At 36.5% G+C, this 9,976-nt stretch overlaps 1 protein-coding gene across 2 annotated transcripts in view; it reads right to left on the bottom strand.

Annotated features, from left to right (window-relative positions):
* The window catches only part of LOC106525691 (phospholipase B1, membrane-associated), a 12,533-nt gene that overhangs the window by 1,518 nt on the left and 1,039 nt on the right, over positions 1-9,976 (bottom strand). For both annotated transcript variants that reach the window (XM_014020002.1, XM_014020004.1), the window contains exons 4-39: positions 9,921-9,955; positions 9,106-9,181; positions 8,982-9,030; positions 8,716-8,796; positions 6,946-7,011; positions 6,804-6,865; positions 6,637-6,712; positions 6,317-6,424; positions 6,109-6,183; positions 5,963-6,028; positions 5,812-5,886; positions 5,676-5,736; positions 5,016-5,074; positions 4,844-4,917; positions 4,706-4,749; positions 4,508-4,616; positions 4,293-4,344; positions 4,136-4,216; positions 3,996-4,061; positions 3,826-3,926; positions 3,648-3,729; positions 3,473-3,577; positions 2,956-3,051; positions 2,740-2,811; positions 2,548-2,625; positions 2,280-2,340; positions 2,041-2,099; positions 1,798-1,865; positions 1,682-1,725; positions 1,444-1,543; positions 1,321-1,372; positions 1,164-1,244; positions 1,014-1,079; positions 850-944; positions 602-683; positions 418-522 (exon numbers count right to left, since the gene is read on the bottom strand). In XM_014020002.1, the coding sequence (XP_013875456.1) occupies positions 418-522; positions 602-683; positions 850-944; positions 1,014-1,079; positions 1,164-1,244; positions 1,321-1,372; positions 1,444-1,543; positions 1,682-1,725; positions 1,798-1,865; positions 2,041-2,099; positions 2,280-2,340; positions 2,548-2,625; positions 2,740-2,811; positions 2,956-3,051; positions 3,473-3,577; positions 3,648-3,729; positions 3,826-3,926; positions 3,996-4,061; positions 4,136-4,216; positions 4,293-4,344; positions 4,508-4,616; positions 4,706-4,749; positions 4,844-4,917; positions 5,016-5,074; positions 5,676-5,736; positions 5,812-5,886; positions 5,963-6,028; positions 6,109-6,183; positions 6,317-6,424; positions 6,637-6,712; positions 6,804-6,865; positions 6,946-7,011; positions 8,716-8,796; positions 8,982-9,030; positions 9,106-9,181; positions 9,921-9,955 (2,662 nt within the window). The remainder of the gene's footprint in view (positions 1-417; positions 523-601; positions 684-849; positions 945-1,013; positions 1,080-1,163; positions 1,245-1,320; positions 1,373-1,443; positions 1,544-1,681; positions 1,726-1,797; positions 1,866-2,040; positions 2,100-2,279; positions 2,341-2,547; positions 2,626-2,739; positions 2,812-2,955; positions 3,052-3,472; positions 3,578-3,647; positions 3,730-3,825; positions 3,927-3,995; positions 4,062-4,135; positions 4,217-4,292; positions 4,345-4,507; positions 4,617-4,705; positions 4,750-4,843; positions 4,918-5,015; positions 5,075-5,675; positions 5,737-5,811; positions 5,887-5,962; positions 6,029-6,108; positions 6,184-6,316; positions 6,425-6,636; positions 6,713-6,803; positions 6,866-6,945; positions 7,012-8,715; positions 8,797-8,981; positions 9,031-9,105; positions 9,182-9,920; positions 9,956-9,976) is intronic.

The following is a 9,976-nucleotide window of genomic DNA, read 5'->3' as shown; positions in this document are numbered from 1 at the left end:
ATATTTAGCCAAATATTTAGTTTATAAACTAAATATTTAACTTGCAAGTTAAATATTTAACAAGCTAAATATTTAGCTCCAAACAAAATATTTAGTTCCTTGTAAGTAAACATTTAATTAAATATGTTGCCCAAATTAAATGTTTAGCTACAAACTAAATATTTACGTTGTGTCTAAATATTTAGCTTGCAAACAAAATTTTTAATCTCCAAGCTAAATATTTAGTGTGTAAACTAAATATTTAGCTTGGAAATTAAATATTTAGTTTGGAACTATGACATTGAATATCAAGGTAAAAATATTACTTTGAAAAATGCCCCTCCCCCCCTATTTTTTTTCTTATGAAAGGCTAAATAAAGCTAAATATTGCTGGTAATTTTTGGCAGTGTAACTTTACAAACGGCTCCTCATACTCACTCCAACACGAGGGATGAAAGAATTGTGCAGAAAGGGTTGCAGCACAACAGCAAAGTCTTCTTTTCCATCGTAACGACCTCCAGAAACCAGAAACTCCATCTCAGCCTGGGAAAAAACAAAAAACTTGCAAAAACGAGAACATCTTTAATCGAATTAAACATAGTATTTTCAAGAAACCTTTTACCTGATACTTGTGATTTATTTGTTTGATCTCTTCAAACTCTGGAGAGTTTTCTGCTGGGCTGATAACACACGGACAACTGGTCCTGTAAATAAAGATAGTTGTGTCTATAATCTGATTTAGAAATTGGAAATAAAACTAACCATAGAATGAGACTTATTGAGACATTTTTCTTTAACTTGGTTAATGTTTCTCAAGTTTTAGGATCTTAAAATGATGCAGGTAAAGCACAGATTTAATTGAAAACTAACCTCTGCAGCAGCGAACAGCTCAGTGTGTTCTTCCTAACAGTTTTCAGCACATCGATCTGCATAATATCCACAACATTTACCAACAGTCTTGGTACCTATAGAGAGAGAAGAAGCAGAAAATTACAACTTGTGGATATTTTCCTTCATTAAATTTTGTAACTCACCTCTTTGTAAAGCATGTCCAGGCTGAGCATAAGATTCTCACTATAGTTCTTGGGTGATAAATTATTCTAAAGAGACATCAAGGAGAAACTGTCTTATAGTATATACAATAAAATTATTTGTGCACAATATACTATTCAAATGAAACTTACCTGGTCTAAACAGAAATGGCAAAGATCATTTGCCCCAATTAATATTGTCACAAGTTTCCAGTCCTTTTCAAAATCCACTTCCTGAGTTGCAAATCATTAAAACAGATGAAATCATTGGGAAATTAAAAGATTTTTAAAGAAAACTGAAAGAACGCACCTTATTTTCTTTCATGGTCTTGATGAGATTTCGGACCTGAGCAGGAAGTTCTCTGTGAAAGATAGATATTTATGAGCTTTTAAGGAGACCCGTTTGCCTGAAGGCAGAGGCAGAAAAACGTACGAGGTTTTTGCTCCAGCAGCAGCCATGTTGAAGCCTTTTCTTAATGGGCCCTGACCCTGGGAGAAGCCCTTCAGCGAGGGGTTAAACTTCTTCAAGATGTCTGAGGAAAAGACAATAAGGTTAATAATGAAAGTAAATGTCTGATAATAAATATTAGCCAAAACAAAACGAGAACTTCATGTTGATGAATGAGAAAAATGAATGTTTTATTCAGACATGTGGTTTTTGATTCACTCACTTGGCAATGTTGTGACAGTCTCCAGAGTTTTATCAGCTCCAATGCTACAAAACAACAATAACTTTTAAACTGGTAACTATGAACTTAAACTTTGTTTAAGTGTGAATATTTTATACCTCCATGATACGCCTTTATAGTCTATTTTAAGCTCAAGCAGGTTCTTTGATTTGGCCCCGGTTCCTGCCTGTGAACAGAGAACAGGTTTGGGACATCAAAATCTCTATTTAAATATAAAATAAGACCAATATAGCACCAAGCTCATGATTAATGTTTAACATTCAGTTTTGTACATTGTGATAAAACTTACCTTTTATGCTTTTCATAAGAATAATTACCAAGTGATGTGTTCTGACACTTACTGTTATAGAGTCTCCCAATGCAGCCACCACCTGAATGTCTGATGGTCTCAGCTTATGAACTGAAAAAATGATTTAAAAAGACACGAAGCAAGATTAAACTCTTTAAATATTGTGTTTTCAGCTTTCTCACACACCTATCTCTGCCATCTTCAAGTAAAAATTATTGCAGTTTAATTTAAGGTGTTTAAAAGAGTTAATTTTACACAACTGATAATGCAAATATGAGTCTATTGTCCCACCTGAACTTGGCTGAGGGTCAGATGGAGCAAAGTTCTTACAGGAGAAGTCACTTCCCCAGTTCTGAAAGGAAAAGATGCAGCAAATCATTAAAAACTGATTGGCATCTTCAACACAAAAAATAATTTAAAACAATTTTGTTGCAGAATTTGGAAATTGGAACATACGTATCTAGTCTAAATTACTCAGTACCAAGGACTAAACCCTGCGGTACACCACTTTTAATACCAGACTAGGTTTTAAAATTGTGCTTAGACTTTAAAAACTTACAGTGACAGGTGCAGTTGTTGGAGAAGGACCGGAATATATGTAATTACTGTTATTATAGGTCCGAATAAAAGGTGAATCCTGGGGAGAAAGAAGTGTTGCTTTTTTTTGTAATAAATGTAACAAGCTATGTGTCAACAAACCAGAGCCATTGTGTCTTTTCACGTGAGTTATAAAATCATTGCACTAACTTACTTTTGTTGGACATTTCAGTTTGGTTGTTACATTAAACTCCAGTTTGAAGTGTTTTTGGCCCAGAGGTTCCAGCTTTAACAATCAGTGAGTAGCAAAATGAGTCAATTACAATTTAAATATATATTTATTATTAAAAACAAGCATGTTTTACTTTATGATCAGATCAAAACACCATTGTAAAAAATAATAAAATAACTGTTAGTTTGTCATATTTACCATGTTGTTCCAAAGGGAGCGAGCCATCAGCGTCTGAGCTTTCTGACTGAGGTGGAAACAGTCAGCACTGAAGAAGGAGCGATCAGGACGGCCATCCTGACAAGTAAAACCAATCAAATGATTTGAAAGGTAAAAGTTAATTATTAAAATGTTTGAAATTTAATCGACATTGTTTTTCCTGCTGATACAACTTTTGCCAACAACGTTCACAAGACATTTTTCAAATTGGTGGCCAGATGAAGATTTATTAATTTTGTATGGGAGACAGTAAAACTAAAAATCAGAACGTTTCACTGAAATCATTTATAGGATTTACAAAGAAATTGCAATAGGAACCCCCTAATTGATTTCTTATTTTACAGTTGATAGTGATTGTGCTAAGAGCAACACAATCAGCAAATTTATAGAGGTGGCTATGGTCCCCACTGGCCCCCCACTTAAAAACACACCTGGGAATAATGGCCATACTTGCAAACACAAACATTCCAGCTAGCTGATGTGTATTTTCGGTACAGACCGGCAGTCGGGGAACAACGATCTCCCTGAAGAAAGGTTGAATCACCACGGTGAAGTCTGGCCGGGTATCGTACCGACCCGACTCTACAATCTCATGCAGCACATCCTAAAAGATAACGATAAATCAACACCACTGCCAACAAACACAAGTTTCTTTAGCGATAAGTTTGTCTTACCTGATAGCCCCTGTTGATGTTCTCCAAACCTTGAAGCGCATCAGAGTTGGACTTTGGCAAAACAACACAAGGACACAAGATGCTGGCAAAGTAAAAACATTGTTTTACGACTGGCTGGATCAGTTCAAATAAAACATCTGTAACTCAAACCCAAATGTTTAAATAAGGACATACTCACTTTACCAGCCAAGTTGGGCATTTTAATGACTCATCAGAGTGCATTTCTCTTAACGGAGTTATGTGAAGAACCTCTACAACGTTCACCAGAGCCCGAGGGACCTGACAAGAATCAGAACTTACAGCAAACAGAGAGTAAAACAAGCAAATAATCACTCTGTTGATTTTTACCTGCTTATGAAGGTAATCCAGGCTTTTACGGACATTTTGGGCATAATTTTGTACAGAGTAAAGAAGCTGTTTAAAGGGAAAAACATATTTTGAGCCCAGTTGTTTCTTTTAATGTAACTTTTGAATTCAGGGTTACTCACAGAGTTAGAGCAGTGGTCACACACATCATTTCCACCAATAAAAACTGTGATCAGCTTCCAGTCTGATTCGAAGTTGATTCTCTGGATAAGAAGAGGACAAGTATTAATCTGCATCTCTTTTTACTCCTGACATGTTTTTCACAACCTACAGACTTACAGGGTCATTTTTCATCCTTGTTACGAGTGTTTGCACCTGTGAGGGTACGTCCCTGAGAACAAAAATACAAAAATGAACAAAAAGATTCATGTGCAGTTCACCCAGAAGAACTTCAACATGATTTTTAACCCACAAAATGGTTAAATTTATTTTAAAAAACTGTTAAATTTTGATAAAAACCATTGAAATAATGCTGAAAAGCAAGCAGGACTCACCTGCTCTTTGCACCTGCCACGGCCTGGTTGAGGAAAGCTTGAGGAGAGTCCTGATTGCCCGTTCCCACTGAATATCCCGTCAGGTTGTGGTTAAAATGTTTCAGAATGTCTGGAATAAAATAAACATAATGATAACAGTGACAGCTCCCTGCAAAAATAAATCTTTCTCTTGTTATTTAAGTAAACAGGAAGACTCACTGGGCAGAGTGGTGACACTTGTGAGGTTTTTATCTCCACCAACACTACAAAAAGCACATTTAAAATTACGTTTTACAATCAACATGACTTTATAGAACTGAAAAAGACGTGAAGATTAGAACGAAGGTTTTTGTTCACCTCCAGGATAAACCTCTGTACTGTTGCAAAACGTCCAGGATGTTGTTCGGACTGGAAGCAATGCCATTTCCTGCCTGACAGAACAAAACACTCAGAGTTTCAGCAACGTGAGGATTTGTCTTTATGTCTGCTTAAATAATTACAAATAATTAAAAGGGGAAAAAAAACTCACAGTCAAAGAATCCCCTACAGCAGCCACAACCTTTATATCTCCAGGTCTGAGTTCATGGACTGGTGAAAAAAAAAAAAAAGAAGAAAATTTCTGTCACATCATACAGAATGTAAAAATGTTGAAATTCTGAAATTCTGACTTTAATCTCAGAATTCTGAGGGAAAAAAGTCAGATTCTATGGAAGCCCATTTCCGCCACCCTGATAAAAAAAACTTTTACTTTATTATGAGATACTAAGTCATAATAATGAGATAGCTATCTCATTATTATGAGATGCTATCTCATAATTATGAGATACTATCTCATAATTATGACTTAGCTATCTCATAATTATATCTCATAATTATGAGATACAAGTTTTATTTTATTTTTTTATCAGGGTGGCGGAAATGGGCTTCCATAAGATTCTGTCTTTAATCTTGGAATTTTGAGATTAAAGTAAGAATTCGGATTTTTTTTTACCTTTGGTCTGATTCAGAATATGTTTTTTTTCTAATTCTGATTTTTTTTATAAAGTCAGAATTCTGCGATTAAAGTCAAAATTATTTATTTCCCAGCAGCCCTAATCCTCTTTCATAAAACCCTAAGCTCCATTTGTTTTGTAAATGTTTTTTTTTTTATTTCCAAATGAAAAATCTGAACTTTTAAAACAAGGAGCACCTGACGTGGGTGTGGAGGCGGACGGGCCGAGGTCCTCACATGGCATCTCTGTGCCTGTGATCTGTGAAGCAGGCACAAAGAGAAGATCAGAACGAGCCGCCGCCTCTGCTCCTGTTTGGTTTCAGATGATGCTCACCGCCTGATCCAGAGGAGAGGCCTCGCCGCCGGGAGACCGGGGAGAGTTTCTCTCTGTTCTCAGGAACGGACGATCCTTGTTGAGGAAGAAAGAAGAGTGAAAAAGTGAAGAAGAATATTAATTTGGCCAACCATCTGCAAATATCTGTTACCTCATCTGGGCACAGCAGAGTGAAAATATGTTTCTCTGTTTTCTGTTGTTTGACCGGGGGCTGCATCTGTAAGACAGAAAGTTCTGTTCGTGAGGCAGAAAAGCACGACTGAGAAAAATGATTTCACTTTGAATTTGAGGCCTCACCAGGTTCATCCACAGCTGGATCATCAATTCATCTGTGTGCTCTGATATTCTGGACTCAGACAAAGGCTTTCCAGTCTGTTTTATTTAAAAAACGAAGCAGATTAAAACACATCTGAGCTGACATAATATATTTCTGAGTCCCTGTTATTGTGGTAATATTTTTAAAAGGAATTAAACAGAAGAAACTCATTAGTTGTTTGTAACTCACAACAACAAATGAGGGGTCTCTGATAAATGGAGCGTCCTGCAGCGTGACAGTGAAATCATCTCTGTCGTTGTACCAATGTTTCTGGACCATCAGATCACCCAAAGACTCCTGGAAAATCAGTTAAAAACCAAAGTATCATAAAGAAGTTAGGGTCAGTAACGTGAAATACACCTTTCACCAGTAATGCTAAGACTTTGGTTTATGTTAGGAGTGAAAAGAGCCACAGTGGTCCTGTTGAGGCCGATGTTTTCCCAGTTTTGTACTGTATGCATCAGCCCAGAGAACAAACTGATTCAGGTGAAAGCTAATCACAAACAAACCTGCAAAAGTTGAGTAAATGTGGCCCTCTGAAGCCGGAGTTCTCCCTCACTGCTTGTGCTGACACATGGACACGTCCTGTCAGTGAGAAAATTAACGTGCTTAGTTTAAAAAAAGGGGCTGAATCACAGCAAACAAACTGTCTTTCTTCTGAAAACCTGCAACTTACTTTCTAGGAAACGCATCCTGTTCTCCATCCCACAATGCAACACTGACAACGGTGTGTTTCAGCTGCAGATCAGTTAGGAAGAAACGTCTGAACGCTGGTAATGAAGTTTGCATTAAAGAGTGAAAAAAGCTGAGAGAAATACCTGAGAGTGCAACACCTTCAAAGCATCATCAACCTCTTTGACCACGCCTCTAATGAGAAGCAGGACCTGGAACACACACAAACACACACACAAAAAAGAAAAAACACAATAATCTCAGTCTGCAGAACTTGCAGAACTTCAGGAGTTGTCTTAAATGGGGATATTGTGTTGTTTTTTTCTGGTCACATATGGCGACGTTCACACTGCAAGCACACTGCAAAAACTGTCCACCTAACCAAGTTTTAAAATCTTATATCAGCCAAAAAATCTTTTTGATCTTGTTTTGAGACTGATTTACTAAACAAGAACTGATTGTGTAAGAATAATCATCTTRTTTTCAGAATGTGTAAGATTATTTGTCTTGTTAGTCTGAAAATTTGACTCAAATTAAGTCAAAAATTTCTGCAAATGGAGTAATAAAATTTTACTTGGTAAGATCTGAGGGATCCCCGATTAGTCGTAACATTAGACTTTATTTGATAAACTATTGTGTTGCGCTAGCGCCAACACTATACTGCCTTATATGTATTAGCTCGGTGCTAGCGCGACAAACAAGCTAAACTGAGGTCCTCCATCCATATTTTCAGTTGCAGCTGAGTCATTTTTGTGTTCCCCTCTCTGTCATGTGGATGGAGGACCTCAGTGACGAGAGGAGAATGTGTAGCGCTGAGCTAATACATATATATGGTGATAGCATTGGGGCTAATGCTAAAGCTAACAGGCTAAGCTGAGGTTCTTCTTCCATGAAGCAGCTCTGTTGTCCTCCATCCATATTTTCAGTTCCAGGCTGAGTCATTTCTACCTTCTCCTCTCTGTCAACGCTCTCTGGTTTCATTTAAAAGAGTCRATCATCAGATATTGTCCAAGATTAACCTTCAGGGTGGATATAGCTCGCTAGCAGCCTCGCACCATGGACCTATCCATGTCATCATTTACCCAGAATGCTTTGTGTGGAAATAAAATGTCTCCGTCCGTGTTAAAATATATTTTAAAAATCTACAAAACTAAACATCATACAGTATTTTTACAGTCTTTATTTTACAGTTAAAATATATGTTTATCAAATAAAGTCTAATGTTACAGCTAATCGTGGATCCCTTTGAAGAACCTCCTACCGTTTCAGACACTCCCATTTCAACACAATGTTTCATGCCGTTTATAATCTTTCATAGGAATGTTGTATTTTCTTGTAAAAAATTATATAATATGGAAAATGGCAACCCAGGACACAGTTGAACCTTACTCGATTGTTACCACGCTAAATCTAGAAAGTAAGTTTTCTGAAAAACCCAGAGGTGTTTCAGTTTGCAGCAAATCTCCCATGATCCTCTCATACATAAGTCGATGTTAAGCTATTTTTTGCAAAGAAACTATAAATAAAAATCATTACAAAGTTGTGTTTTGCAATGAAATTATGAACATCCACCATTTTTAAGATTACAAAAAATTTAAAAGTACATTTTAACACAATACCCCTTTAAAAGAGTCACACGAGTCACCTGGAAAGTACTTAATAGTTTGTTTTTCTTCAGCAAAAACTTTGGAAATTTGATCTTATAAAGACTCTGACAAACTGAACATGAACTATAAGTCACAGGACGTAATCTGACTTCTGTCAGCGAGACGTTTTTCTGCAGCTCCTGATAAGATCGTGTCAAGGAGAGATCAGGAGTGACAGTGGGATGCTGATAAGGCTGAAATAATCTGGACTCTGTAACCCAACGACCGAAGCAGGAGTCAGAAACAAAGGGTTTTATTGTCCATGTTTACCTGCTGCTGCTGCTCACAGGGACAGAACTGATCCATCTGAACAAAGACAAGCACCAACTTCCATCCAGTCACATCAACATCCTGTCAAATAAGAAAAGATCACAGCTTTTATAAAAGTCTTTCTTTTTTTCCTTTATTTTATGGGGCCTAAATATACTGACTCCTCACATACGTTTGTTTTTATAATACTAACTATAAGAGATTGTGCTTTTTGGTACCAATTTTCTTCATTTATGCCAGATTATACTTGTTTAAACAGATTCTACCTGATTTTTTAGGTAAAGAGACACTTGGTTTGCTTGCTCCATCAGTGGGCTGTGAAGGAAGCATAAGAGGAATGAAATAAAAGAAAAATGATAAGAAGCAGTGTGGAAATTTCAATGTTTGTACCCATGAAAATGAGGAACATTAATGTTTCTGTCTGGGAGGGGGCTGAGGAGTCCAGGACTGAAGACGGACAGGAGCTCTGATGAAGGAAAAGCAACATTTTAAAACCAGAAGTCTGTAAAGATCAAAGGAAAGATTACATCATCAACCAAGGAAATGTCCCAAAAAATTTTTTTCTTAATCAATGAATGTTTCCAAATGACTTCATTATATTTCTTTCTAATGATGCTCATAATCACTGGAAAGAGATTTATTTTATTGAAGATAAACATCAATGAATGACTGCATTAGTTAATAATGGTAACTAGTATTCAGTATTATAATTTGTAGGAGTGGTAAAAAATATTTATTGGACAACACTTTATTTAATCCTGCCGTTACGACATAACTGTTTCAGCATGACTGTAATTTATGAACCATTTCAGTCCCAACATGTTCCTAACTGGTTCGTGTAATTTGTTATGTATGTTGCGCAATTTCATTAATGAGTGTCAGAGCAACCGACAGCACTTAGTGTGGTTGTAAAGGCTCTTATGAAGTTAAAAAAAATTCATCAGAACAAACTAGGGGTGCACCAATTCCAGGTTTCTGTCTAATCTCTTGCCGATCTCCTGAAATTAAGGAAATCTCTGCCAATAAATCAGCCAGCTGATTTTCGGTGCACCCCTAAAACGGATCATATTTTGTTTCAGGTCTCAATGAAGAGCAAAAAACAGCAACGGGGAAAAAAATTACAATTAGAAGTGAATTTCAAGAAAATGAGATAAATAAATGAGGAGATTATGTTTGATGAATTTAAATGAAGAGCAGAAACTTACCTCTGAATTTTGATAAAACAGTGGACAGTTCTGGGCTGCAGAAGATAAACACATTT

Source organism: Austrofundulus limnaeus, unplaced genomic scaffold, assembly GCF_001266775.1.
Source record: "Austrofundulus limnaeus strain Quisiro unplaced genomic scaffold, Austrofundulus_limnaeus-1.0 Scaffold237, whole genome shotgun sequence".
Taxonomy (NCBI): Eukaryota; Metazoa; Chordata; class Actinopteri; order Cyprinodontiformes; family Rivulidae; genus Austrofundulus; species Austrofundulus limnaeus.
This window is presented reverse-complemented; position numbering and strand designations above follow the sequence as displayed.